Genomic DNA, 27345 nt, shown 5'->3' on the forward strand with positions numbered 1-27345 from the left:
CCAAAATTTAAAAAAAAAAAAAAAAAAAAACTTCACATTGTTTTAAATGGCTTTTTAAAGATTCTTTAACTTGTAAATTAGAAAATCTGGTATTTTAAAGACTAATGTTTTAAAATGCATAAGACTGTTTATACTGTAATCAAGTTATCTGGCTTAACAAAAATGCATTGGCTGTTTGCGATCTAATTCCCTTGGCTAAAATTTGGGATAAATATTAAAATTTTAAATGTAAAGGTTAGTTTAACACTGTCAAAGATGTTACCTGTTCTGTCTATCTAAAACTGTATTTCATTTGAGAACCAAGAGAAGAGACGGGGAAAAACTTAGAAACCAACAGAAGACCTATCTTTAGGGGTAAGGGGTGAACAAGCAGAAGTGCAGTTCAGCTGGTCATGCAGTGGGACAGGCCCTGGGAGGAGTCCACGCATGGTGAGGCAAACTGGCACAAACGCAGTTCATCTAACCCTAAAGAGTCAGATTGAGTGTGTGGCCATTCCATAGGAGGGGCCAAGTGGCCCATCATTGTTCTGTCTCTTTTCCCTGCAGATAGACACTGAAAACATGATGGTTAAAATGAGTGGTGTGATGATCTGATTAGTACTGGAAAAACTTCCCCTTGGATGTGTTAACATTAAAATTAGGAAGGCCTTAAAAAGAGGGCAAAAAGTTATTTCTATAATATGGCTTACTTTCAATTATGTTCTACAATTAGGATGTTTTTAAAAGTTATAAAGGTGTTAAGTCTAGCTTCGTGATATAGTAAAGGTGACTGTAATTCTTGCATTAAGGAAAAATTGTCATTTGAGTTAAAAAATCTTAATGTGTATCTGTTTTAAAACAAGCAACCAAGAGGCAATGAGTGACACTTGGCCTCAAGATTTCAAGGGATCTTTTCATATGCAAATAAAAACTAAAGTATAAAATATTAAAGGTGATTAATAAGAGGTTTAAAAAAATTAGGAATGGATTTTTGGATATAAAGTTTAAATGTAAAATTGTTCTTAACATTGGCCTCAATGTGCACAAAGAAAAAAATTAGGATTACCAAAATAATTGCTATTCTAGTTTGCTCTTATAGGTTGTTTTTTAAGTTTCCAGCAAAGACCAGAGCAAAGCACAGAGGATTCTTACAAGTTGTCAGATGTAACTTTGACTCTTAATAAGTTTCAGGTAAGAGCATGCTTAAAAGCTACTTCTTTGTTGACCACCTTGTTGCTTTCAATTGGAGTAAAATGGCCTTTTGTAAGACTCACTGATCTGCAAACTGGTTCAAAGCCAGCCCGGGCACAGAAAAGTCCCTGTGAGACTGTCACCTCTATTCAGCCAGCAGAGTACTAGCCCTGGACTAAAGAGTCGGGGGACAGTACTCAAGCCCCAAGCTCGAGACTCACAGTGGCAGAGTGCTAGCCCTGGACTGAAGAGTTAGGGGACAGCATTCAAGCCCCGAGTCTGGGACTCAAAGCGGCAGAGTGCTAGCCTTAAGCTGTAGAGCTGAGGGACAGTGCTCAGGCCCCAAGTTTGAGTCCAGCAACCAGCTAAGGAAAATGCCAATGAGGCATTTATCCCAATGTGAAGAAGACACTCCTGGGACAAAAGCAATGGAAGAGCATCCAGAGGCAGTAAAGCCACTGCTTGGATGGCAGAAATGTCAGATCCTAGAGTCATTTGTGCGTGGCCCTTCAAAACTGGTCAGAGCCGGGAGGTCATAGGAAGATAGTTTGAAAGCATGCCTAATGTTCATGACTACCTTGTAAGGGACAGGAACTTGCCAGACCTCTGTGATAGTAAAAAGCTAATGTTATAAAATGTGGGGGATAGTTTAAATCTCAACCCCTTTATGTGCCAAAAGCTCTAATTGGCAGTAACTATTGAGCTGACACTAGTTACATGAAATTCATCTGCCCAGGAAAAAGTTTGTAAACCTGAGAGAGTGTTTCTATTGATATCTGTCTAAAGGCCTGCAAAGGTAACTTAGGCATTATTTGGGATCATTAGAGATCACATTCCTAAGCCATCTAGAAAGATGCTTTTACAAACCAGAGTACTAAACAAGCTACACTGCTGTAGCCGGAGAAAAGGTCTGTGCAGTTGTCAAAAGTTAAATATTGTTCTTAATGACATCTAACCCTGATAGCCTCTTTGTAAAATAGGCTAAGGTTATAGGTTCCTGGCTAGGTAAGATCAACGCCCCTGAAGTCAGCTTGAAGAAGTTACAGAAGATTGACCTTCGCCCTTCTACCCCCATTTTAAGATCAAGGGTCCAGAGTCAGTTTTGGAAAAATGAGGCAAAATAGATAAAATAATTTTAAAAAAGGGCATAAAAAATAGTGTTAACTCTTGTAGGTGTGCAAGGTGTGGAGACTGCATTTGTCAGAGATGGTTACAAGACTAAGCCTTCTGTGTCTATTTACTAAAATATCTGGTTAGTAAAAAGTTGTGATTTTGGTAAATTGTCCTCAACTATTGTTTAAAAGATCTTAAAAACCAGCAGGATCAAAGCCTGCCAAGCCTATGCAATGTATCCTTAACCAGTCTGTATAGGAATTTACAGCCCAGCATGAGGTGTGACAGTCCCTTGGAGCCACTGAGAGACCTGGCTGTTGCGGTTGCTGCTGCTGCTGCTGTTGCTGCATACCCTAATGGGTAAAGTTCAACGACGGCCTGACAGCCACCTGGAGAAACTCCTGCCTGATTCCATCACCTGAGTCGGCTTCCTGGTTGACTGCTGCTAAATCTAAGATCTTGTGGGACATTCTTTTGGGTGATATCCAGAAACCCTCTCTTCCCACAGTGGATATTGGGGACAAGGATATCACTGGCTTGCTTGCCAGTGCATAGTGACTGAAAATCCACTCTAAAGTCGCAGCCTAGTTTGGCTCTGATATGGTAATAACCTGAGTGTGTTATCAATGGAGGTAATACTCTTAGCCTTAAAATCTAGCAAGCTTCTGCATCACAGTGGTGCCTTAAGGCTGTTCTAAGATAAAGGTTCCGCAAGCTAAAGGAAAATTGGGCAGTTTTAAACTCCAGCCACAAAGATGCTCAAGGGATTGTAAAGAAAGAGGGTGGTAAAGAAAGCCTTGGGAAAGGAATTGTAAAGAAAGAAGGAAGTAAAGAAAGCCTTGGAAAGAGAATTGGGGAAATTTGAAAAGTAAGGATTGTCTTTAAGACAAACCTCAGAAAGTTTAAGTATGTCGCAAATGGTATGAGTATGTCTTAAAATTGGAGCTTACAAGTACAGCTGGCATAAAATTGAGTTAACTGATACACGGAGTCAGGACTGGTGAAAAAAAAAAAAAAAAAAAAAAAAAAAAAAAAGGGGCAAATGCCACGCCGACCCCAGTAGAGTCTGCTTAGCATGGGAAACCATCTATCAGACCATGATAGGGGCTTCAGAGACCTATCTCTGAGTTTTGGGACTTCACCAAAGTCTACCTCAGAGAATGGGGCTTTACAGAAACCTATCTCCAAGTTTTGGGACTTCACCGAAGTCTACCTCGGAGAATAGGGCTTCTAAGAGGCCTACTCCTGGAAAAAGGCTGGCAAACCCCTGGGAAAAGATGTGTTTCTGTCTTTCTTCCCTCATAAGAGTGCCTGTTAATCTTTTACTGCTTCTACTGCTTTTTGTACTTGCTCATTGTCAACGTTCCCTTATTCAAAGCTCTCTCTTAAGAGTGTTGACGACTCCAATATCTGATGAGTGTCTTAAAAATATGACTAACTCACCAGAGTTAAGTGCTAACCTGAAACCCCTCTTATGGAGGCTAGGAGACAAGTTATAAGTAAATATAAAAGTATTGGGGGTTTCACAAAGTCACTTCAGCAGAAGGAATTATTTGTAAGGGATTTACAAGAAGCTATAGGCTCAGCTAAAACAGAAAGAATGTATGGCAATTGCTGAGATAATTATTTAGGAGAGAGAATTTCCTGCTATTTACTAAGAGAATTGCTAGGTCTCCTTAAAGTTTACTATTAAAGAAGAGACAGGAAAGATCTTATGGGAAAGTTAAGGCCTCTATAAAAATAGGTAATGGTTAATTGGTGACAAACATCGAAACCCAAACCCATTGTATTCCTTAGAGATAAGCCGAAGACAAATGCCTATCAGGTGCCCAGCTGGTGACCACCCAAGAAAGAAGCCATGCAGCAAGATTGTGTAACCTTTTGCCCTTTCTCATGAGACTTCTGTTATAAAAGGTTGCTATCCTCTGCATTAAATCGCACTCAGCACTCAGCATTCACTCCTCTTGTGTGTGAGTTGTCTGTTTGCCATCTCCCCACCTATTCCAGGTTCCTCCCTTAGGTGTCCTCCGTCGCCCCGACAGAACCCGGTCCGCGGCAGTTGGAGGTGTTCCCATGGCTGCCAAGTAATAAATCTCCTCTACCTGCCCTTCACTATGGTGTCTCTTTAGTTAGTATTTAAAAGCAAATGACTAGACCTGACATGTGAGACTCTTGGATTTGAGGCTTGGGGTCTAAAAACCCAGTTTCAATATCAGTTGATCTTTTATGTGTACCCATTTCATGTTTTTCTCTTTTTTTTTTGCCAGTGTCATGATTTGAGCTTGGGGGTATCACACTCACTCTGCCTGCTGAGCAAGCTGGCACTCTACACTTGAGCCACACCTCCAGCCTGACTGATGTTTCTCCACCACACTGTGGCAGGGCCCAGCAGAATCACGAGCACTACCCCGATCCTGGTAAGTCTGGTTTAGATCTGATCCTTGCCCCCATGTGTACAACGTAAAGGAAAATGGAAAACCGTGTTGCTGAATCACTTAAGATATACATAGACTGGCTGAGCTTCATGCTCTTTGGTGTCAGCAAAGCAACAGAAGGAGCTAATTCACTTACCCTCTCTTTATAAAAACATCCTCACTATTATTATAGACACTAAAGAGAGAGGAGAAAGAGAGATGTTTCCAGCAGCTCAATAAGTTGAATTTGATTTAGCCACCAACAAATCAAATTCCGAGCCCATCACACAAAAGCTTGGTTTAGGATTCACTCCTTATATTGATTGTCTTATATTCAAACCAATATACTGTCTCCTATTAGAACCGGTAGGTCACCTCTTGGTTCTAATTGTAATTAGAACACCCAGATTCCACAAAGGTCCACCCACCTCTGTTGGGGTGACCCGTCTTCTTATCCACAGGGTGGCGTGTTGCCACATGTGGGGTGATGGAGCTCTGGCTTTCTTTGTGACCATCAACTGAGCTGCTTGGCGTGGGCAGATCTAGGTCAGCGTTCGGTGTGCTCTTTGCCCTCGTTGGCACCTGTTAAGAGACATAAATGAAACAACCCAGAAGACGAAGCCTCCCGTATTTGTAATGTACAGTCTGACAGCAGAAGGGTTTAAGGAGCCACAGATACATGAACCACACCTGAGCATAAACTCCAAATAGAAACAAGAAAACAAACAAAAAGAAACAACAATGGCGGGGCCAAGAATAAAATAAGGTCTATCTGTTCCAGGAATGAACCCCAAATGTTTGGCATGAAGATTTCTTAATTTCTAACCTCTTCCATTAAAAAAAAAATACTGGATCATGATTCTCTAATTGTTTCTCTCCCTTGAACTTCAATACTGCTTTTCCCCTTTAACAGTTTTTGGTGCCTATTTGTATCATTTGGTTTGGGGAGGTGGGGTTCTAGGGCTTGAACTCAGGGCCTAGGTGCTAGGGTATTCTATCCCTGAGCTTTTTTTGCTCAAAGCTAGTATGTATCATTTGAGCCACAGTTCCATTTCTGGATTTTTTTAGTAGCTAATTACAGATAAGAGTCTCGCAGACTTTCGTGGCCCTGGCTGGCTTCAAACTGTGATCCTCAGATCTCAGCCTCCTGAGGGGCTAGGATTACTGGCATGGGCCACCAGCACCAAGCTACTTTTTCATTTTTTAATGCCAAGCCTTCAAGAGCAGTGTTAGCCAGCCTTCACTGAGAGCCGGGACCTTTCCCTGCTTCTCTCCCTTACTCCATTCATAAACTTGTGAGGCACATCCTCTTATTAGTTCTTTTCTACCAACAAGGTTCAGGGTGCACCAGCCCTAAGTCACAGCCATTAAGTGATAGAGCAGGACTTGAATGTGGTCCCGTGTTTCTTTTCCCTTAACATCCGCTCTTTGGGAAGCATCTGTCTGAAGAAGTGCACAGGGCAAGGTTCTGTGGGAAGAGGCACAGAGGCGCTGTGCATCTCAGGGACCTCTCTAGACACTCCCAGAACTCAGCCTTGAGTTTTTAAGGAGGCTTTGTGGTAGATGAATAATGGATTAAGTCATTGACCAAAGGTGATCAGCATGACCATCAATCGAGGCTTTCAGCGGAGAGACTGCTGAGTGGGACTGAGCGTCCCAGCCTTCTGACTAGGCAGCCTTGGTCTAGGGCATCTAGAAGCTACCTAGAGATCATCAGCAACTAGCCAAATACATTAGCATATAAAAAAAAACCTTCAGGACGTTGAAGATTCCACAGAAGTGGTTCTGTGACCCACAAGTAGATGCCAATGGAGCATTTAACAAATAAGCAAATGAGCACAAAAACAAATGAATAGGAGTACAACAAACAAGAACACCTGCGCACCAAAGCATCCAACCCAGAAAGTGAGAGGGGCCCTGGGATGGGAGGAAGTATGCAGATAAAAAATGTCTACAAGGGGCTGGGAAGGTGGCTCAGTGGTAGAGCGCTTGCCTTGCATGCATGAGGCCTTGGGTTCGATTCCTCAGCACCACATAAGCAAAAAGAAAAAAGCCGGAAGTGGCGCTGTGGCTCAAGTGGTAGAGTGCTAGCCTTGAGCTGAAGAGCTGAGGGACAGCACCCAGAGTTCAGGTCCCACGACCGGACCAAAAAAAAAAAAATGTCTACAAGGCAGGGTACACAGTAGAAACTATGTTGAAAATGAACTGTAAACTTGTGGGATGGAAGGGAAAAACTGGGAGATACCTAGGTAAAGGGTGACAGTGTCCAAAAAAGAAATGCATTCTTTATCCCTCTGTGTATCACCTCTGTAATAATGATAAACTAAATGAATGAATAAATAAATATGTTTCTACAAGGAGGACCTGGTGTAATGATGCATATCTGTAATCCCAGCACTTGGGGGGCTGAGGCAGAAGGACCAAGTTCAAAGCCAGCCTGGGCTATATACAGTAAGCAAACAAAAACAAAGACAAGAACCAAAACAAAAAGGAAAACTCTTATAACTTAACAAAAAGTAAATAACAATGGAATGAGGGCTGGGAAGGTGGCTCAGTGGTAGAGCGCTTGCCTTGCATGCATGAGGCCCTGGGTTCGATTCCTCAGCACCACATAAGCAAAAAGAAAAAAGCCGGAAGTGGTGCTGTGGCTCAAGTGGTAGAGCGCTAGCCTTAAGCTGAAGAGCTGAGGGACAGTGCCCAGGCCCAGAGTTCAGGCCCCACGACCGGACCCAAAAAAAGAAAAAAATAACAAAGGAATGAAAAAGAACCTACATTAGATAACTCAATTAAAAATCAGATGATGGATTTGAACAGACATTTCTCCAAAGATGATATACAATTGTCCAGTAAGTAAAAGACAATGTCAATGGTCAGAAATACAAACTCCAAACTACAACAAGGTACTGATTTTAAAGCCAGGCACTAGCGGGTCACACCTGTAATCCTAGCTACTCAGGTGGCTGAGATCTGAGGATCTCAGTTCAAAGCCAGACTGTGTAGAAAGTCCACAGACTCTTATTCCTAATTAACCACCAAAAAGCTGGAGTAAAGCTGTGGCTTAAGTGGTTGAGCGCCAACCTTGAGCAGAAACAACCGAGAGCAGAAGGTACTAAGTTCAAGTCCCCTGTAGTCACACACACACACACACACACACACACACACACACACACACACACACACACACACACACACACGAGTCAATTAGAATTTATCATGTGAAGAAATGTGTCTGCTGAGATTCCAATGATTAGTGTTGTCTGTGCCTGATGACAGCCATACTCTTTACCCATCTGTGGTGAAATAAGAATCTGAGACTACATATTTTGGAACTTACAGCAGGAATGTTGTCCCCACATGCCAAAAGATCGTGCAAGCTTTACTACCTGGGTCCTTTATTAGTTTGAAAAGGCCTCATCTATGACGCTCAAGTGACTCACGACCAACCCACCAGCCACCTCCTCTCTGGCTGAAATTGGGAAGTAGATTTTTTGGTGAGCTACACAGCTGTTCCCTGGTATCTGCCCATGCTAGTTTACACAATTTTACACGCTTGTCCTTGCACAGGGTCGTGTCCTCTCAAAACCTCCCCTCCTCTGGGATTACTCACCTGGGGCCCCTGGATAGGGTCTGTGGTCACCACTCTGTCCTCAGCACCCAGTGTTAGCACGCTGCCTTCAGCACCAGGAGTCACAATGTCATCCTCCAGATGACCCAGTACAGCTGAAGAAAGAGAATGAGTCAGAGCTGCAGACGGAAGCTGGGAAGGCGGAACAGAGTGCTACTGCAACCGCCCCATCTAGCTATCACAAAACACCCAAGACCACCTGGTTTCTGTCAAGAGTGGAGGCTTACGGGGCTCATAGTCTAGAGGCTGGGAAGTCCCTGGGCATGGAGCTGGCCTCTGTACAAGCTGTCAGGTTATGTCAGAGCAATTCCCAGCATGAGGAGACCCACCCCCCTTCCCCACAACAACCTAATCAAGTCCATCTGGCCATCTACAATCAGCATCAAACCGGGATCCTCAGATCTCAGCCTCCTGAGTAGCTAGAATCACAAGCATGAGCAACCAGTACCTGGCTTTGGTTTAACTTTTTGTTTTACAGTTGTGGTTTCTGTCTTAAGGGTAACAAGATAACAGTAGTACTCTTGGCTAAGAGTAGTGGTTTAGGCCTTTAATCCCAGCTAAACAGAAGGACAGTGATCAAGGTCAGCCACAGATACCCTACTTAAAAGGAAAATCCCAAGTGGGGCGCTGGTGGCTCAGGCCTGTAATCCTAGCTACTCAGGAGGCTGAGATCTGAGGATCACGGTTCAAAGCCAGCCTGGGCAGGAAAGTCTGTGAAACTCTTATCTCCAATAAAACCACCAGAAAACTGGAAGTGGCACTGTAGCTCAAGTGGTAGAGTACTCGCCTTGAGCTGAAGAGCTGAGGGATAGTGCTCAGGCCCAGAGTTCAAGCCCCATGACTGACAAAAAAGAAAGAAAGAAAGGAAGAAAGGAAGAAAGGAAGAAAGGAAGAAAGGAAGAAAGAAAGAAAGGAAGAAAGGAAGAAAGAAAGAAAGAAAGAAAGAAAGAAAGAAAGAAAGAAAGAAAGAAAGAAAGAAAGAAAGAAAGAAAGAAAGGAAGGAAGGAAGGAAGGAAGAAAGAAAGAAAATCACTAAAGTAAACCAGACATAATGGCTCAAGCTTATATTCCTAACAACTTGAGAGACAGAGATTGGAGGATTGCCATTCAAGGCTACCCTAGCATAAAAGTTAGATCGCACCTCAATCAATAGTTGAGTGTGGTGGCATGCCTCCTTCACCCCAGCTGCAGGGAAGGCAGTGTGCCTTCAGTGCTCAGTGACATGTGCCCTGTCATCCCTTGATACAGAGCAAGCCTGAGAGTGGGTGTCGCAGCACACATCTGTAATCCCAGTGAAATAGGAGGATCACAGTCCAGGCCAGCCCAGACATAAAGCACAATCCTATCTTGAAAATAACCAATGGAGAGAGGGGCAGGCAAGTGAGAGAGCACTGGTGTGCAAGTTCCAGAGTTCAAGCCCCAGTACCACCACAAAGAGGGGAAGGGATAAGGGTAGGTTGAATTCCATGATAGCAGAGTGCTCAAGTTTGAGTGTGTCTTCCAGATCTTATGGGATACCTAATCCTCAATTGACAATGTAATGGCATTTGAAGGCAGGGCTTGGCGGAGATCATTAGGACAAGATGAAGTCCTCACACTGGGACTTAGTAAGCAGACAGAGGTCTGAATTGACCCACTCACCCTGTTTTATCACACAATGCCCACTGAAAAGCTGTGCTACCAGTCAAGAAGACTGTCACCAGATGCCGCACCAGGCGCTTGTATTTCCCACCGCCCAGACTATGAGCCAAGCAAACCTCCAATCTTCATAAATGACGTGGTCTAGGGTATTTTGTTACAGCTACAGAAAAAGGATGGATTACAGTCAGGCGGGCTGAGTGCGGACGCCACTGCCCCTCCCATCTCTGTCACAACTACGTGAGGCTATGATGTCATCTCTTATCCCCACCCTTTCCACGAGTTAAAAATCTGAGTCATTGCCCTAGGTTTCCACCCCAGACTGGAGCAGGCTCTGGAAAATCTGTGACTAAATACAGCTGGAGATGAGGCAGCAGAGGCCTCCCAGAAGCAGGAGGAGGGGTGCTGCAGGCCTTTCTGAGTAACTGAAGAACAGATGTTTATCCTATCTAGATGCTTGTTCAGAATCACAAGCCACTCCTCACCCGTGAACCTTCTGCTGAGACAGCCCAGCCAGAGGCGCTGCTAGTTAAGACTTAATCACAGCTTCTCTGAGGATGCCTGGAAGAGGAGGTCTCTCAGGGGGAAATGTAGCTGGTGTCCCAGCCCAGGGGCCATCTGTGGTTTTTGGATGAGCCACAAACAGAATTTTTTTTTCTTCTTTTTGGTGTCAGTACTGGGGCTGGAACTCAGGGCCTTGAACTTTCCCTTAGCTGTTTTGCTCAAGGCTGGTACTCTACCCCTTGAGCCACACCTCCATTTCTGGCTTTTTGGTTGTTCACTGAACATAAGAGTCTCACATATTTTGTCTCCAAACTGCCATCCTCAGATCTCAGCCTCTTGAGTAGCTGGGCTTACAGGCATGAGCCACTGGCATCTGTTTAACATGCGTATTGAAAAAAAAAAATCTTGGGGGAAGGGAGAAGCCTGTGAACTGATAACTCAAAGCAAGCCAATGTGGATCCTGCTGGCCACTTGCTGGCATGGGATTGGGCTGAGGGCAGGGCTGGGTGGCTCCAGGAAGATTTGTGATTATCCAGTATGCAAATATTTAATGTACTTGTTGAGCACAAAGGAAAATACTCTTTTCCCAGGCAAGTAGTCCTCATTGTAAGTAAAGCACCTAAGCCAGACACTGATAGCTCACACCTGTAATTCCAGCTATTCAGGAGGCTGAGATCTGAGGATCGTGGTTCAAAAGCAGCACAGGACGAAAGTCCATGAGAAGTGGCGCTATGGCTCAAGTAGTAGAACACCAGCCTTGAGCTGAAGAGCTCAAGGGACAGCAACCAGGCCCTGAGTCCAAGATCCACAATTGGCTGAGACAGACAGACAGACAGACAGACAGGGAGACAGGGAGACAGAGACAGACAGAGACAGAGAGAGAGAGACTGAGAGAGGAGAGAGAGGAGAGAGAGAGGAGAGGAGAGAGAAAGAAAGAAAGGAAGGAAGGAAGGAAAGAAAGAAAGAAAGAAAGAAAGAAAGAAAGAAAGAAAGAAAGAAAGAAAGAAAGAAAGGAAGGAAGGAAGGAAGGAAGGAAGGAAGGAAGGAAGGAAGGAAGGAAGGAAGGAAGGAAGGAAAGAAAGGAAGGAAGGAAGGAAGAAGGAAAGAAAGAAAGAAAGAAAGAAAGAAAGAAAGAAAGAAAAAGAAAGAAAGAAAGAGCAGGATCCAGGCGCTCTTGGCTCATGCCCATAATCCTAGCTACTCAGGAGGCTGAGATCTAAGGATCGCAGTTCAAAACCAGCCTGGGTAAGAAAGTCCGTGAAAATCTTATCTCCAATAAACCACTAGAAAAAGTGGTGCTCTGGCTTAAGTGGTAGAACACTAGCCTTGAGCTGAAGAGCTGAGAGACAGCACCCAGGCCCAGAGTTCAAGCCCCATGACTGACAATAAAAGAAAAAAAGAAAAAGAAAAAAGAAAGAAAGCAACTAAACAAGCACCTATTTTTTCCTTCCTCCCCCTGGTTTGGGATCAGTTAACAAATCACTAATTTGAAAAATCACTCACTTTAGAACATGTCTAACTTACAAAGTATCTCATGAACTAGGTGCTGGTGGCTCACGTCTGCCATCCCAGCTACTCAGGAGGCTGAGATCTGAGGATTAGGCTCAAAGCCAGCCCAGGCAGCAAAATCCAAGAAACTCTGATATCCAATTAACCAGCAGAAAGCTGGAGGTAAAGTTGTGACTCAAGTGGTAAGAGTGCCAGCCTTGAACAAAACGATCACCAAGAACACAAGGCCCTGAGTTCAAGCCCTGGTATGGGCATAAAAAGTAAAACTTAGAAAGGGACTGAATGAAATCGGCTTGAGTTTTTTCCTAGAAAGCTGGGTTCACAGAAAGCAGAACTCCATGAAAATCCCTTTTGTTCCCTTCTATGCTTGGCCCACACAGCCAACTACTAAACTGGCTATGAATGGACAAAGGGCGCTTTATAAATGATGGCAGAGAGTCAGGACAAAGATGTGACATGTGTGTGTCTGTCGCTGTCCAGGCATCCTCTTGGCTCCCTGGGAAAGAGATCCCCAGCTGTCCCTGTTCCTGCTGTGGCCAGGGCTGTGCTAGATAAAGCCTTCCAGAACTGAATGTCCTTTCCCAGAACTGTGACATCCCAATCATGACCTGATAGATGGTCTGACACTCAGTATCCCCTGGGATGTGTGACAACCACAAGTGTGTGCGGAGATCCACATGTGCCCCACACATCTGCAGAGTGAAGAAAGCACTTCCAGCACACAGCATCCCTCCTCCCCCGTGGGTACCTGAGACCCCTTTCCTGCCACACCCAGTCTTAGCTGGCACTAGAGCTGCTGGGATTAATGGGGTGAGGGGATTCCTAATTAGCAGGAACGCAACTTTTTGTTGTTGTGGTGGTGGTTCATGCCTATAATCCAAGCTACTCCAGAGGCTGAGATCTGAGGATAGCAATTTGAAGCCAGCCCAAGTAGAAAAGTCTGTGAAGCCACAAGTGGAGCTATGGCTCAAGTGGTAGAATGCCAGCCTTGATAAAAATAAAAAAAATTTAAAAATGCTCGCGGAGAGTGCCCAGGCCCTGAGTTCAAGCCTCAGGATAAGCACAAATAAGTAAATAAATAAAGGAGAAAAAGAAAAGTTGATCACATACAGTTAGTTGAAGTCCATACCATAGTATTGTATGACTGAGCTACTGGTGTTTGTATTTACTGTTTTGCTTGTTTTTGCAGTGCTGGGGATTAAACTCAGTGCTCTGCCACATGAACCATGCCTCCAGCTTCTTTCCCTGTTGTCTTTCAGAGAAGACTGGCCTTGGACTACAATCCTCCTACGTCTGCCTTTCAAGTAGCCAGAATCATAGTTGTGCCAACAACCTTAAGCTGTTTGTTGAGATGGAAATCTTGCTGTTTTTTTGTTTTGTTTGTTTGTTTTTTAGTCACAGGGCTTAAACTCAGGGTCTGGGCACTGTCCCTGAGCTCTTTTGCTCAAGCGTTCTACCATTTTGAGCCACAGCACCACTTCCAAACTTTTTTTTTTTTCGCCTAGGCTGGCTGTGAACTTTGATCCTCTCTTACCTCCCACATTGCTGGGATTATAGGCATATACTACCCCACTGGTCAGTGTTTGCTGTTTCTTGATTGCAAGATGATGTCATGCAGTGAGCATAGATGGTCTCTGTGCATGACATTCATGCAACAACAAAATCACCAAGCAACAGATTTATCAGAACACGTCTTGTAGCTAATTGGCATGTAATTTGATACCCCTGCCCCACCAAACAAACAAACAAAAAAAAAAAAACACCAAGAATTCTCTTTTAAGTAACTGTAACCCCTCTGTACATTATCTTTACAATAAAAAATATATATTAAAAAAGAATTCCCTTTTAATAAATCCTCTTATTTCCCTTACATCAAAGCAAGGTCTCATTATGATATTGTTCTTCCAAAGATGGTCACAACCATGCAAGGAACTTTTTTTTTTGGGGGGGGGTCCGGTTGTGGGGCCTGAACTCTGGGCCTGGGCGCTGTCCCTCAGCTCTTCAGCTCAAGGCTAGCACGCTCTACGATTTGAGACACAGCGCCACTTCCAGCTTTTTTTTTTCTGCTTATGTGGTGCTGAGGAATCGAACCCAGGGCCTCAAGCATGCAAGGCAAGCGCTCTACCACTGAGCCATCTTCCCAGCCCTATGCATCCCAGCCCCATGCAAGGAACTTTTAAGTACAGGTCTAGCTTCAATTCTTGGCTGCCAATACACAGGCCTCTGCTACATGGGCTCCAGAACCCGGTGTGTGTGTGTGTGTGTGTGTGTGTGTGTGTGTGTGTGTGTGTGTGTGTGTGTGTGTGTGTGTGTGTGTGTGTGTGTGTGTGTGTGTGTGTGTGTGTGTGTGTGTGTGTGTGTGTGTGTGCGCGTGCCCTAGGACTTGGGGCTTGAACTTGGGGACTCGATCTCATGTTCTCTTCCAAAACCATCAGGTGTGTTTCTTCAGGGGAAAGGGATCAGCAGGAAGAATGGCTGTAAGACATAAGGTCATCAGGTAGAAAGGTGAGCACCTTCAGTTCAAATTCATTTTCCATCAGATGCCACAAGCTTAGACACCCTCAGCTCCTTTGAAGAAAACCTGTGATGTCAATCAATGAAGTTCAGTGATCTTTATATATTTTCTAGGACCCTGGGCACCTCCAGTACCTCAATGCACAAATGGGTGTTTGAAGACCAGCAGCCGAGTTGCCTGAGAATGATTTTTATGACCACTGACAAAAGCACATTAAAAAAAAAAATCCTAGGAAGTCTTTATAAGAGAAAGTGCAGGACAACTAATAAAACAAATTCTAGCCTTCCAGTAATATTTTCGCGTGAGCAATGCCTTTGAAGAGAGAGCCAAACATCTATTTTGAGCCGGGTGTGGCAGCAGACAGCTGTAATTCTGGTAGTTGGGAGGTAGAGGTAGGAGGATTGCAAGTCAGGCCAGCCTGGGGCTGCACAGTGAGACCCTCACTCAAAGCAAAACACAAACAAAACAAAAATCTATCTGGAAACAAACAACAACTTTGTACTTTTCTTTCTATCACTGCTCACCCCTGTAACCCTAGCTACTGGGGAAGTTGAGATTTGATTATAAAAGTCTGAAGGCAGCCTAGGCAGACAAATGGAAAAGAACTCAGCACACACCTCAGACCACAGACAGGTAAGAACTGCCAAACTTTTCCAGCCCTCGGCTGCCACCCACCATGTTTCTGAGGAGCTCCAGTCTCTCTGCAGCCCATCTCGGTAGAAGGGGCTAGCACTCTGCCTCACATTTTTTGGAGGCTTCCCCTGGCACTTCAGGGGCTAGCACAGCTTCTGACCATGTAGAAAAAGCCTTCTTTACAATATTCATGCACTCGTGAACCTTTGAAGTCCCAAGTTCATTTGAAAAGCCACTTCTGAACCCAGAGCCGGGTGCCCTCCTCCCGACAGTCCCTGAGTGAGGCCAACATCAGCCCAGATGTGGCCAGTGGGTCTTTTCAGCCCCCTCTAACATCTCTCTCTCCCTGGTAAATCCAAAATTCAGCTCTGAAAAAAAATCAAAGCAACTCTTCCTCCCCCTTTCTGTTTGTTTTGAGCCAGGATCTTACTATGGGTCTCAGGCTGAACTCAAACACTCCCCCCAAATGCTGGGCTTACACGCATGCGTGACTAAGAAACTTTTTATGAATCTAGGCAGCTTCTACAACATTTAGCCCTGTCAACTTAGACACCCATAGCAATGTCCCACTTCCTACAGAAATGCCTGATGCTAGCTACCATCCACACGCTCCATGCTGCCAGTGTCTCCTGTCATGGCAGGGGTTTTGGCAAAAGTTGGCTGAGTTACTGTGTAAGACATTTACAGCCCTAGTTAATTTATTTCTCTCTCTCTCTCTCTCTCTCTCTCTTTCTTTCTTTCTTTCTTTCTTTCTTCCCCCCCCCCTCTCTTTCTTCCTTTTTTTTTTTTTTTTTGGTCCTGGGGCTTGAACTCTGGGCCTGGGCACTGTCCCTGAGCTCCTTTTGCGCAAGGCTTGTGCTCTGCCACTTGAACCATAGTGCTACTTCTGGCTTTTTGCTGGTTATCTGGAGATAAGAGTGTCATAGACTTTCTTGCCCAGTCTGGCTTTGAACCTAGAACCTCTGATGTCAGCCTCCTGAGTAACTAAGATTACAGGCATGAGCCACTGGTACATGGCAGTAGATCTGGGTTTGATCCATCAAACTGGGGTAGGGACAAACAAAGGACTACGTAGCATGAGCTTAGAGATGGGCATACGGGTTCACAGGACAGAATGAGAACCCAGCAATAGACTAATACACTAAGGGACCATTATTTTTTATGAAGGTACCAAGATAGCTCAGTGGGGAAAAATTGGTTTTTCAACAGATGGGGTGGGACAAAGGAATATGCAAAGGACTAGAGTGGATCTATCTTCAGAGCATACATAAAAATTAACTGTAGGACTAAAGACTATCAGAGCTAGAAATATATAACATAAAACTAAATCTTTTCAAATTTGGTTAGGCAATGACTTCTTCAATATGACAGAAAAATAAAGTAAGATGTACTAGAGTTCAAGGCTTTAAAACAGACTGCATAAACATTAAAAAGAGCCAGGAGCCTATTGGTGCTTATATCTGTAATCCTAGCTACTCAGAGGGCTGCGATCTGAGAATCATAGTTCAAAGTCAGCCCAGGCATGAAAGTCTGTAAGACCCAATCCCCCAACCAACCACCAGCAGTAGAACTGTGGCTCAAGTGGTAGAGCACTAGTGTTGAGCCAAATAAAAGCTTAAGGGTAACACCAGCCATGAGTTCAAACCCCAGGGCACATGTGCGCGCACACACACACACATACACACATGCAAAGTTCTATAATTATTCAATGGTGATAGTTGAACAACTCTAACGTTATTAAGAAACCGCTGGATTATTTCCTGTAAAAGAGTTTATTTTATGGCATGTAAATTATCTATCAAAAAATGTAATATGGGAATGAATTTTGTAAGAGCTGGGAAAAAAAATGTTGAAGCTGGGCACTGGTGGCTCACGCCTGTAATCCTAGCTACTCAGAAGGCTGAGATCATATTTGGAAACCAGCCTGGACTGGAAAGTCCATGAGTCTCTTATCTCCAATTAACCATTAAAAAACTGAAAGTGGAGGTGCGATTCAAGTGGTAGAATATCAGTCTGGAGTGTAAAAGCTGAAGAATAGCATACAGGCCCTAAATTCAAGCCCTAGTACCAATACAAACACACACACACACACACACAGAACAGGAAACAGTTACACATATTTGCTACCTAAGACATACTTGTCTCAGGTGAAAGGATAAATTTCTGAGGTGCTGTTTGATCAATAAAATCTAAGAGGTTGGGGGGGGAGGGGGGAGGCTGGGAAGGGATGTGAAGGGTAAACAAAAGGAGGAGGCTGCAATGCTTGGTAAGAAATGTACGCATTATCCTGCCCATGTAATTGTAACCCCTCTGTACAGTATGTTCACAAATAAAATAAAAAAATAAAATAAAATAAAATCTAAGAGGGCCACTACTAAACGGAACATGCTAAGACACCCACGGAAGAGACACCCTGATTTTCATAGAACCACCCTGATTGAAGTCAGAAAACCCACAGCTCTCAGATACACATCTCTGCACCAGTCTAAGAAGGGATTATGGCAACCCAGTTCCTAATGGCTGACCATACAACAAGCTACTCAATAAATATTTGTTAAATAAATGAACTCCTTGGACAGGGCAGCTTTAACACCAACAAATCAATCCCATTCCAATCCCATTCTTTTCCTCTCCCTTTCTGGGAATTGTAGGTGAACGGACTCCCTGCTGCTTTGGGCAGGATGCTATCCATTGGCTTCTCAGCCTGTCTTCAATCCACAGTGCTTCATTCTAGCAGATGGAGACATGCTGATGTTGATGAATGATGGGAAATACCATGACCTCATCCGAAATGTTTACAAATCCTCTCGTACCTCTTCTCTATTCTTCACTTATACTTTGTGGAGTGGTAGTTCTTTTGTTAGGTTTTAGATTTGCTTTTAGTTATTATTTTTTAATGCCAGTTTTGAGGCTTGAACTCAGGGCCTGGACTCTGTTCCTTAGCTTTTTCACTCAAGGCTAGCTCTCTACCAATAAAGCCACAGTTCCACTCCAGCTTTTGGCTGGCTAGTTGGAGATCAGAGTCTAACTTTTCTGCTTTGGCTGGCTTTGAACCATGATCCTAAGATCTCAGTCTCCTGAGGAGCTGGGATTCCTTTTTTTTTTTTTTTTTTTGGGTGCTGTCCCTCAGTTCCTCAGCTCAAGACTTGGGCTCTACCGCTTAAACCAGAGCACCACTTCTGGTTTTCTAGTGGTTTCCTGGAGATAAGAGTCTCATGGACTTTCTGCCTGGGCTGGCTTTGAACTGGGATCCTCAGATCTAAGCCTCTTGAGTAGCTAGGATTATAGGCGAGAGCCACTGGTGCCCGGCTTGGTTGACTTTTTTGAAAATGATGTCAGATTTTCTTCTCCCTTAAAATCCCAGTTTTCTTTTTTTGTTTTTGTTTTGTTTTATTTTATTTTGCCAGCCAGTCCTGGGTTGAACACAAAGCTTGGGCACTGTCCCTGAGCTTCATTTGCTCAAGGCTAGCTCTCTACCACTTGAGCCACAGCACCACTTCTGGCTTTTCTGTTTATGAAGTACTGAGGAATTGAACCCAGGGCTTCATGCGTGCTAGGCAAGCTCTCTACCACTAAGCCACATTCCCAGCCAAATTTTTTGCTTCTTGAACAATTAAATGAATATCTGGCATGGATCACAGCCTCTACCTGGATTTAGCTTCTTTGCCTTCAAGGACAAACTCATCTCCTCTCCAGAAAGAGACCTGGGCACAATCACCATGAAGTCAGGCTGCCTGTCTGTGGAAGCTCAAGAGAGCCTGCCAGCAACCTGCCAGCAGTGGACAGGCTGGGAGATGGGCCTGGGGCGGGCACATGGAGGAGGCAGCCATCTTGATTTCCTGCCTCAGATGAACTTGGTAGGGTTCCAGTTATTCATAGCCTGGCTCTACCTCCCAGGCTTGGGATGAAATGTCTAACCACTTCCCTTTCCTAAAAAGTTTAAAAAAAAAATCAGTGGAAAGGATTCGAATCTCTAATGAAATGGAATTTAATTTCTTGCCCACACCATGAAAACACCAAGGCAAATCTCAGAGACTGCACACTTGACCTTAGAAGGGAGGGGAGGGGGGCAGAGAACAATGAAAAGGGTGACACTGACCAAGATGCATTGTACTTGTTCACCGCCATGCTGAATTGTAATCCTTTGGTATAACCACTTTTAAAGATCATATAGTTTGAAAAAAGAATACTCTAGCTTCTCTGATTATATGAGTCTCTTCCAACAAAAGTTCATACAGGCCAAGCACCTATGGCTCATATCTGTAATCCTAGCTACCCAGGAGGCTGTGATCTAAGGATCACAGTTCAAAGACATCCTGGGTAGTAAAGTTTGTGAGACTCTTATCTCCAGTTCACCATCAAAAAGCCAGAAGTGAAGCTGTAGCTCAAGTGGCAGAGTGTTAGTTGTGAGGAATAAAGCTGTCAGGGACAGTTCCTAGGCCTCAAGTTCAAACCTCAGGACCAGCATGAGTATATACACACAGATACACACACCCACACACCCACCCACACACACACACACACACACACACACACACACACACACACACACACACACACACAAAGCTCACATGGGGTACTTCCTTGAAAGAGTTCAGGGTGGTAGAAATGGCTTCTTGGAGGGCCTACATTGAGAAAACCAGTGGCTTCCATGAAGGTAGTACTGGTATTTGTTTTCTCTCCTTTTCCCTCTTCCCCTTCCCCCCAAATACTTCTGCAAGTTCTAACCTGGCATGCTGCTCTTTGAAGGCAAAACTATGACAAATATTCAGATAAGCATACGTTTGTTCTTTGTTGTCAAGGACTCGAGAGAGTGAGGTGTGTCTCTCTCCAATATGCAGAATGAATCAATGAACATTTTTTTGTGTGTGGCAGTACTAAGACTCCGCATCTTGTGCTCTCACTTAGCTTTTTCTGCTCTCTACCATTTGTACCATATCTCCACTTCTAGCTTTTGGCTAGTTAATTGGAAGTAAGAATATCAGGGACTTTTCTTCCCAAATTGGCTTTGAATCCAGATCCTCAGATCTCAGCCTCCTAAGCAATTAGGATAACAGGGTAACAGGGTTTTTTGGGGGGTTTTGTTGTTTTTTTTTTTTGTTTTGTTTTTTTGTTGGTCGTGGGGCTTGAACTGTGGACCTGGGCGCTGTCCCTGAGCTTTTTAGCTCAAAGCGAGCACTCTACCACTTAAGCCATAGTGCCACTTCTGGTTTTCTGGTGGTTAATTGGAGATAAGAGTCTCATGGACTTTCCTGCCCTGGCTGGCTTCAAACCGCAATCCTCAGATCTCAGCCTCCTGAGTAGCTAGGATTACAGGTGTGAGCCACCAGCACCCCACAGTTTACTCTTTTTTTAATTTTAATTTTTTATTGTTATTATAAAGTTACAGAGGACTTACAATTACATAAGTCAGGTAATGAGTACATTTCTTTTTCCACAATGTCACCCTTTCCCTTTCTTACAGTTAACAGTTCATTCGTAAAAGAATAGGTGCTGGAAGCTCATACCTGTAACCTAGAGGCTGAGACCTAAGGATTATGGTTCAAAGCCAACCAGAGCAGGAGCTTATCTCCAATTAACCATCAGAAAACCGAAAAACAAAAACAAAAACTGGAGTGTCACTATGGCTCAAAGTGGTAGAAAAATCTCAGGGATAGTGCCCAGGCCCTGAGTTCAAGTCCCATGACCTACAAAAAAAAAAAAAAAAAAAAAGCTGGCGAGGGTTTGACCTCAAAGTTTTTGTATCTTTAAGTAATTTTTTTATTTTAGGTTAAAAAGGGGCTGAAAGTGAAGCTAACCTTTAGTTTTGAGTGCTGAACTTTGTTCTGTCTTAGTTTGTTTTTAGTACTGGGTAGTATAGTAGAAAGGTTTCATTAGACCTGTATTTGAATCCTAGGCCTGGCATATTCGGGGATAATAGTGTGTAATTTACAAAAGTGGTGATAGATATAAACTCACTCCTGCTCTAATCCTTTCAGAAAAGCAGAGCCGAGGAGGAGTTTGGACCTGTGATCATGTCTAGACGCAGCCGTCTCCTGCCTGGACACCTTTTGAATTTTTGTACTGAATGAATGCTATCTGGAATGTTAGATCTTGGGCCTCCCTCACAAAACCCTCCAACATACCCGAACTGTTTTCAGTGCCTTAACCAAACACAATCAGCAGCTCTGAAGATTCCAGAACTGGCAAGCATTTCAGGGAAATTACAAGGAAAATTTATTCATCTTATGATTAATCCTGTGTGGCTTGCTCCGGGAAGAGAACACAAAGATTAGCTGCAAGTTAGCAATGTACAGAATTTCACAAAACACATGGTGGCAAGGGCAGACCCAGTTTCTTTTCTGTTCTTTTCTTTTTTTATTTACAAAATCCATTTTATAAAAATGGAAGCAGATTAGAGCATTGGGTGTGGGTAGCTGGAAGGGCTCAGACTCTGAGAGGAGGTTGCTGACATTCTTCCATTCATGGTGATCTTGGGGGGGGGAGGTTACAGCCCTTCTCCTCTCCCATCCCCAATCACGGCCAACAATAGCTCAGCTCAGCTCAGTCATTCATTCATATTCAAGTCCTCTCACTCTTTATACAAGACAAACCCTCTGCTAGGCCTCAGCTCTTTGTGAGCAGAGCACCCCCCTCCCAGCCCCATCCATCCCCTCCTCAATTGGCTTCTTTCCTTAGCACTGAAGTTTCCAGAATCAAGGGAGGCTGGTTTTCCAGACAAGACTGAATACCACCTGTCAAGAGTACCTTAAATGCCAGGGCCAATGGTTTATCCTGTAATCTCAGCAAGTCAGGAGGCTGGTATCTGAGAATCACTGTTGAAAGCCAGCACAAAGAATCCAGTACACACATTTAAAAAAAAAGAAAATCATCCAGGCATTGGTGGCTCACACCTGCAATCCTAGCTATTCAGGAGACTGAGATCTGAAGACCCCGGCTTGAAAGTCTGAAACTTTTATCTCCAATGAACCACCAAAAAGCAAGAAGTAGAGCCTCAGCTCCAGTGCTAGAGCGCTAGCCTTGAGCACAAAAGCTCAGGGACAGCTCGCAGCCCCCAAGCTCAAGCTCCAGGGCCCGTACAAAAAAATTAATAAATAAATTACTAAAATGAAATTAAATAAATCCAAGAACTACCCTAAGAATTACAGTCATTCCCTACTTAGTTAACAAAGGAAGTAACTCAGTTCAACTTTCCTGGGGTTTGGCTCAAGTAGGGGCCTCCCTCAGCTTACAGGTGGGGAGCACAAAATCATGTCAATGGTGCATCATCCTGCCAAAACGGAAACAGAAGGGATTGAAATACAGAACTGCACAATATTCCACTGGAAAGAGAAGTTCCAAAGATAGGCCTGCCCCCCCCTTTCTTGCTACCCCTCCCCCAGTAAAAGTGGCTTCACTCCCGTTGAAGCAGACCGCTGGCTCATACACTCTGTGTACTTTCCCCAAGGATGGGGATTTTCTAGGCAGAATTATGGAACCCTTGCCTGCGCCCAACTTCCAGCAGACCAGTCCCTCTCCAGAAAAGATTCCCACAAGAATGAACTCAGGAAAGCATGAGAGAGATGGACTAGTGTGAAAAAACTAAGACACAGTGCCTAGATCTTGAGTGTTAAGCTCCAGTATCAGAAGAAAGAAGAAAGAAGAAGTAGAAGAAGAAGAGGCCGGGTGCCAGTGGCTCATGCCTGTGAGGCTAAGATCTGAGGATCACGGTTCAAAGCCAGCCCAGGCAGGAAAGTCCGTGAGACTCTTACCTCCAATAAACCACTAGAAAACCGGAAATGGTGCTGTGGCTCAAGTGGTAGAGCACTGGCCGTGAGCTAAAGAGCACAGGGACAGTGCCCAGGCCCAGAGTTCAAGCCCCATGACCAAAAAAAAAAAAAAAAAAAAAAAAAGGCTTTATGCAGGCCTTGCGAGGAAGACGAAGACAAAGAAGAAGAGGAGTTGAGATTCAACAGCCTCCATCCCTGAAGACTACTTTCTTGCTCCTAAATCCTCCAGTGATATTTAGTGAACAACTCCTATTGCCACGTTTGTTTGTTTGTTTAACCTCGAAGGGAGAGGGGGGGAATCATCAAGGCTGCTTTTGTCTCCTCCTGAGCTTGTATTATCAGGAAAGCAGACACACTAAAATCCAAGACAATAAAAAAAATATGGGCAGATGTTCTAAGAGGCCACCCTCACAGCAACTGGGACAGAAAGAAGACACAGAGAAAGGCAAATGATGTGTGTGTGTGTGTGTGCACACACGCACATGCAAGTGACAAACCTGTCATCAGATCAAGTCCATTAACGACATTAGTTAAGGACATTATTGGCCAACTTCAACCCATAACCCCAAACCCACTTAAACCTCAAGGCTCACGAGCAATTCCCCAGGGCTGAGAGTTCAGCCCTGTGACGGAGAGCTTCCCTGGCATGCACAAGGCCCTGGGCTCCATCCTCAGCCACAGGGGAGAAAAAGAGAGTAGAAAGACAGCAATCCAGGAGAGCATAGCGGTGCAGGCCTGCAATTCTGGCACTGGGGAGGCAATGGCAGGAACAGCCGGAGACTAGCCTGGGCTCACTCAGGAGTCCAAGCCCAGATTGAAGAACATAGCAAGACCCTGTCTCCTGAAAACAAAACGAAGAACAGTCTCCTACACACACACACACACACACACACACACACCCTCCTTGAAGAGGTTAAGAACAGCCTCTTCCAGGCTGTCCCCTCAGCCGGGGTCCTGAGTGTGTGTGTGCAAGCCAGCACAGCACAGCCCTGCACACTGCACAAACTCCCAATTCCGGGCCCTAGGCAATTCCTCCTACACACTGACACTCGACCAGCCTGGCAGCCTGGCCAGGAAAGAAGGGCCCTCTGCTCCCACCCTTGCTGCTTGCGGTTTGTGGAGCTCCTCTGGCCACTACCCCTGTCTCCTTGGGACTTGGCCCCAACTGAGCCCGCTGTCTCCTCTCCTCCTCTTTCCTCCTCTCCGCTCCTTTCCCCTCTTCTCCTTCTCCTCTCCTCCCCCCAGGCCCGGGTCCCTCAGCAAGTCCCAGCCGCTGGTAGCCAGTGGCCCAGGGTGGGCAGGCAGCCCGGCGGGCACTCACCTCCCTTTGCTGGGATGCAGAGCCAGGCACTCCCCAAAATCCACAGCAGCACTGGCTTCCCCCACATCTTCCCAGTGGATCTGTTCTCTGTGCGGGATGGGGAGGGTCGGAGAGGGTCAGAGGCACCGTGAGACACCCTGGCCGTGGGTGCCAGGAGAACAAACTTGGCAGCTGGCAACTGGGCAGCCAGCCGGCAGCATTTATCCTTCCCCAGGAGGAGGGCGGGCAGGGGGTGGGCGTCAGGTGGTCCCGGCCACCCCCCTCCCCTCCCCAGCCGTAGGACCGCCCCCTGCTCTGTTTGGCCAGCTCCAAAGCAGAGACTCAGGCCAGGTTTAGAGTTACAGGGCCACAGCTGTGTGTGTGGGGGGGGGACTGCTCCCGCTAAATGAGTTTTTAATGCCATTCAACAATCAAAGAAAAGAAGCACTTGCAACGAACGGCTCACTTTCGTTATTTTCTTATACTATACTGATGTTGATTGTGTGTTGTCTTTTTTTTTAGTGGAAGCACCGGCGGTGAAGTTCCAGGGGTGTCCATTCCGTTGAGAACCAAGCATAAGACTGTTCCTGTATAAATACTGAATTTGATGGCTTAAAAAAAAAAAACAAACACAAACCACAAAAAAATCAACCAGAGGTAGCTCAAGCTGATCAATTGCACCCATGTGAAGGAGACTAAGCAGGGTGGGCTGGGGTGGGGAGGTCTAAGGGGGGCTTGCCACCAGTCTGGGGGTGGGGAACTTGGCGGGTTGTGGTGGGTTTGGCAGAGTCAAACAAAGGCTGAGCTCCCTGTGATTCAAGATCTGGGTGCAACCAAGTCAATCAGGTGCTGACTTGTATCTGCGCACAGCCTGAACTTATCCCATTTAATCCTGAGGTTTAGATCTACTGCTTCCACTCTACTGCTTTAGGCTATCTGAATCTGATCTCAGAAAGTGGGTACTGGCAGCAAAAGAACTACATTTGTACTTTTATTTCCTCCTGTTGGGTTTTTTAAAAAATTGAATCAGCATCAATGACCATAGTAAAAACGTGTGTGTATGTGTGTGTGTGTGTGTGTGTGTGTGTGTGTGTGTGTGCGCGCTGCTACAGAGCTTGAACTCAGGGTCTTACACTCTCACTTGGCTTTCTTGCTCAAGGCTGGCGCCTTACCACTTGAGCCAAACCTCCACTTCTAGTTTTTTGGTGGTCAGTTGGAGATGGGGAATCTCATGGACTTTCCTTCCTGAGCTGGCTTCAAGCATGGATCCTCAAATCTCAACCTCCTGAGTAGCTAGGATTGCCAGGTGTGAGCCACTGATGCCTGGCCCACAGTAAAAGACTTTGTCACACTTCTTTGGGTTTTCCAGCCTTTTCGTTTGGCCCATTTGCCTACTTTTGTGGCAATTCAGTATGGTCTGAATCATTCTAGCTTCAAAAGAAACCACATTATCCTGTAATATAAGAATTTGTAAGCCAGGTGCTGGTGGCTCATGCCTGTAGTCCTAGCTACTGAGGAAGCAGAGGACTAAAGTTTGAAGCCAGCCTGGGCAGAAAACTTTGTGAGACTCTTATCTCCAATAAACTACTCAGAAAAAGATGGAACTGGTGCTGAGGCTCAAGTAGTAGAGTGCTAACCTTGAGCACAGAGGCTCAGGAACAGTATCTAGGGCCTGAGTTCAAACCCTGGGACCAGGAAAAAAAAAAAACCTATTCTAAGTACATGGTACTAATCCCAGTTCTTTGGTTTTGTTGTTTTGTTTTTAATTAGTGTATATTAATTGTACATAAGAGTTCCACTGTGGGATTTCCACACATACACATATTGTACTTTGATCAGACTAAGCTGCTGGGATTAAAAAATAATAATATTTAGCTAAGGGATATTGAGGAGAAGTCTGTTCCTCTCCCAGATGCCAAAAACCCCATTTAACAAAAGATCTAGAAGATTAATATCATTGTACCTCCCCCCCCACACACACATACAAATTCCCAGGCTGGGTTGTTCTGATTTTTTTCATCTTTGCTTTGACTAAATGGGCAGGGAGGAGGTTTAAAAAGCTCAGAGTCCTGAGTTCCCCACCAAACTCATTAAATATGATGAGTGCTTGTGAATTCCTAGTTTAAAGCAGACTTCCAGGGGAACTGAGGGACAGAGACAGCTGGTTAAACCCTACCTTCCAGCAGTACTTAGAGGGGAAAGGGTAGAGGCTACTCAGGGGCAGGGGCAGCTTCTGGGAAGTCAGCAGTGAAGGGAGACTTGCTTTTTTCTTTTTTTGTCATTTCTAAAGATTGACTAAAAGACAGCTGGCCTGGTCCTGAGGCTGTAAGATCAGAACTCAGTACCTACAGTGAGGAAAGAGCAAAGTAAACTGGAGGAAGAGGCTCTGCTTTGTTTAGCTAGCTCTCTCTTCCTGGCTCATCAGGATGAATGCTTGTGGCTCTTGTGTTGGCCTGGAGTCTGACTATTAGATTGAGGATACTCCAATGGAGTCTGGCTCCACCAATGAATATTCCAAAGGCAGTGAATGCAGAAGCATGTGGATTAAGATTCCAGGAGACGCTGGGCACGGGTGGCTCACACCTATAAACCTAGCTACTCAGAAGGCTGAGATCTGAGAACCACTGTTTAAAGCCAGCCCAGGCAGGAAAGTCTATGAGCCTCTTATCTCATAGACTCTTATCTTACTGGAAGTGGCACTGTAGCTCAAGTTTTAGAGCTGAAGAACTGAGGGACACCCAGGCCCAGAGTTCAAGCCCCACGACTAACAAAAAACAAACAAACAAAACAAAACAAACCCAACTATTCCAGGAGACCCATCCCCCTCCCCTTACCTCTGCCTCTCTCCTGGGGATGTGTCTAGATTCTAGACAATTGTTTCCCTGGACTGCTGGCCGAGGATCTAGGGGGGCAGATAGCAGTCCTGTTGGGGGGTGGTCCGGGGATGGGGAGTAGGGAGCAGGTTTCTGAGCAATGTTGGTCTGAGTAACTGAAGGGACTGGGCCTGAGGAGACCAGCACTGACTTCTTCAGCTTCCATCAATGAGAACAGAAGCTGGTCTTGGGCAGAGGAATTCCCAGAAATGGCTCAGAGCCAGACTAAGGCAGCACAGGGGGGATGTAGAAGCTCCCCCCAAAAAACCCAGCCTGCAGGAG

The 27345-nt window shown here is 45.0% G+C and overlaps 1 protein-coding gene across 1 annotated transcript in view; it reads right to left on the reverse strand.

Moving 5' to 3' along the window:
* Positions 1-24413, reverse strand: part of LOC138807134 (podoplanin-like) — a 33079-nt gene extending 8666 nt beyond the window's left edge. Inside the window, exons 1-3 of the mRNA XM_069992701.1 lie at positions 24212-24413; positions 8305-8417; positions 5126-5279 (exon numbers count right to left, since the gene is read on the reverse strand). Coding sequence (XP_069848802.1) covers positions 5126-5279; positions 8305-8417; positions 24212-24278 — 334 coding nt within the window. The 5' untranslated portion in view covers positions 24279-24413. The remainder of the gene's footprint in view (positions 1-5125; positions 5280-8304; positions 8418-24211) is intronic.
* Positions 24414-27345: the final 2932 nt, after the last annotated feature.

The sequence above is a fragment of the Dipodomys merriami genome, unplaced genomic scaffold, assembly GCF_024711535.1.
Source record: "Dipodomys merriami isolate MVZ:Mamm:240054 unplaced genomic scaffold, mDipMer1.0.p SCAF_412, whole genome shotgun sequence".
Lineage (NCBI taxonomy): Eukaryota > Metazoa > Chordata > Mammalia > Rodentia > Heteromyidae > Dipodomys > Dipodomys merriami.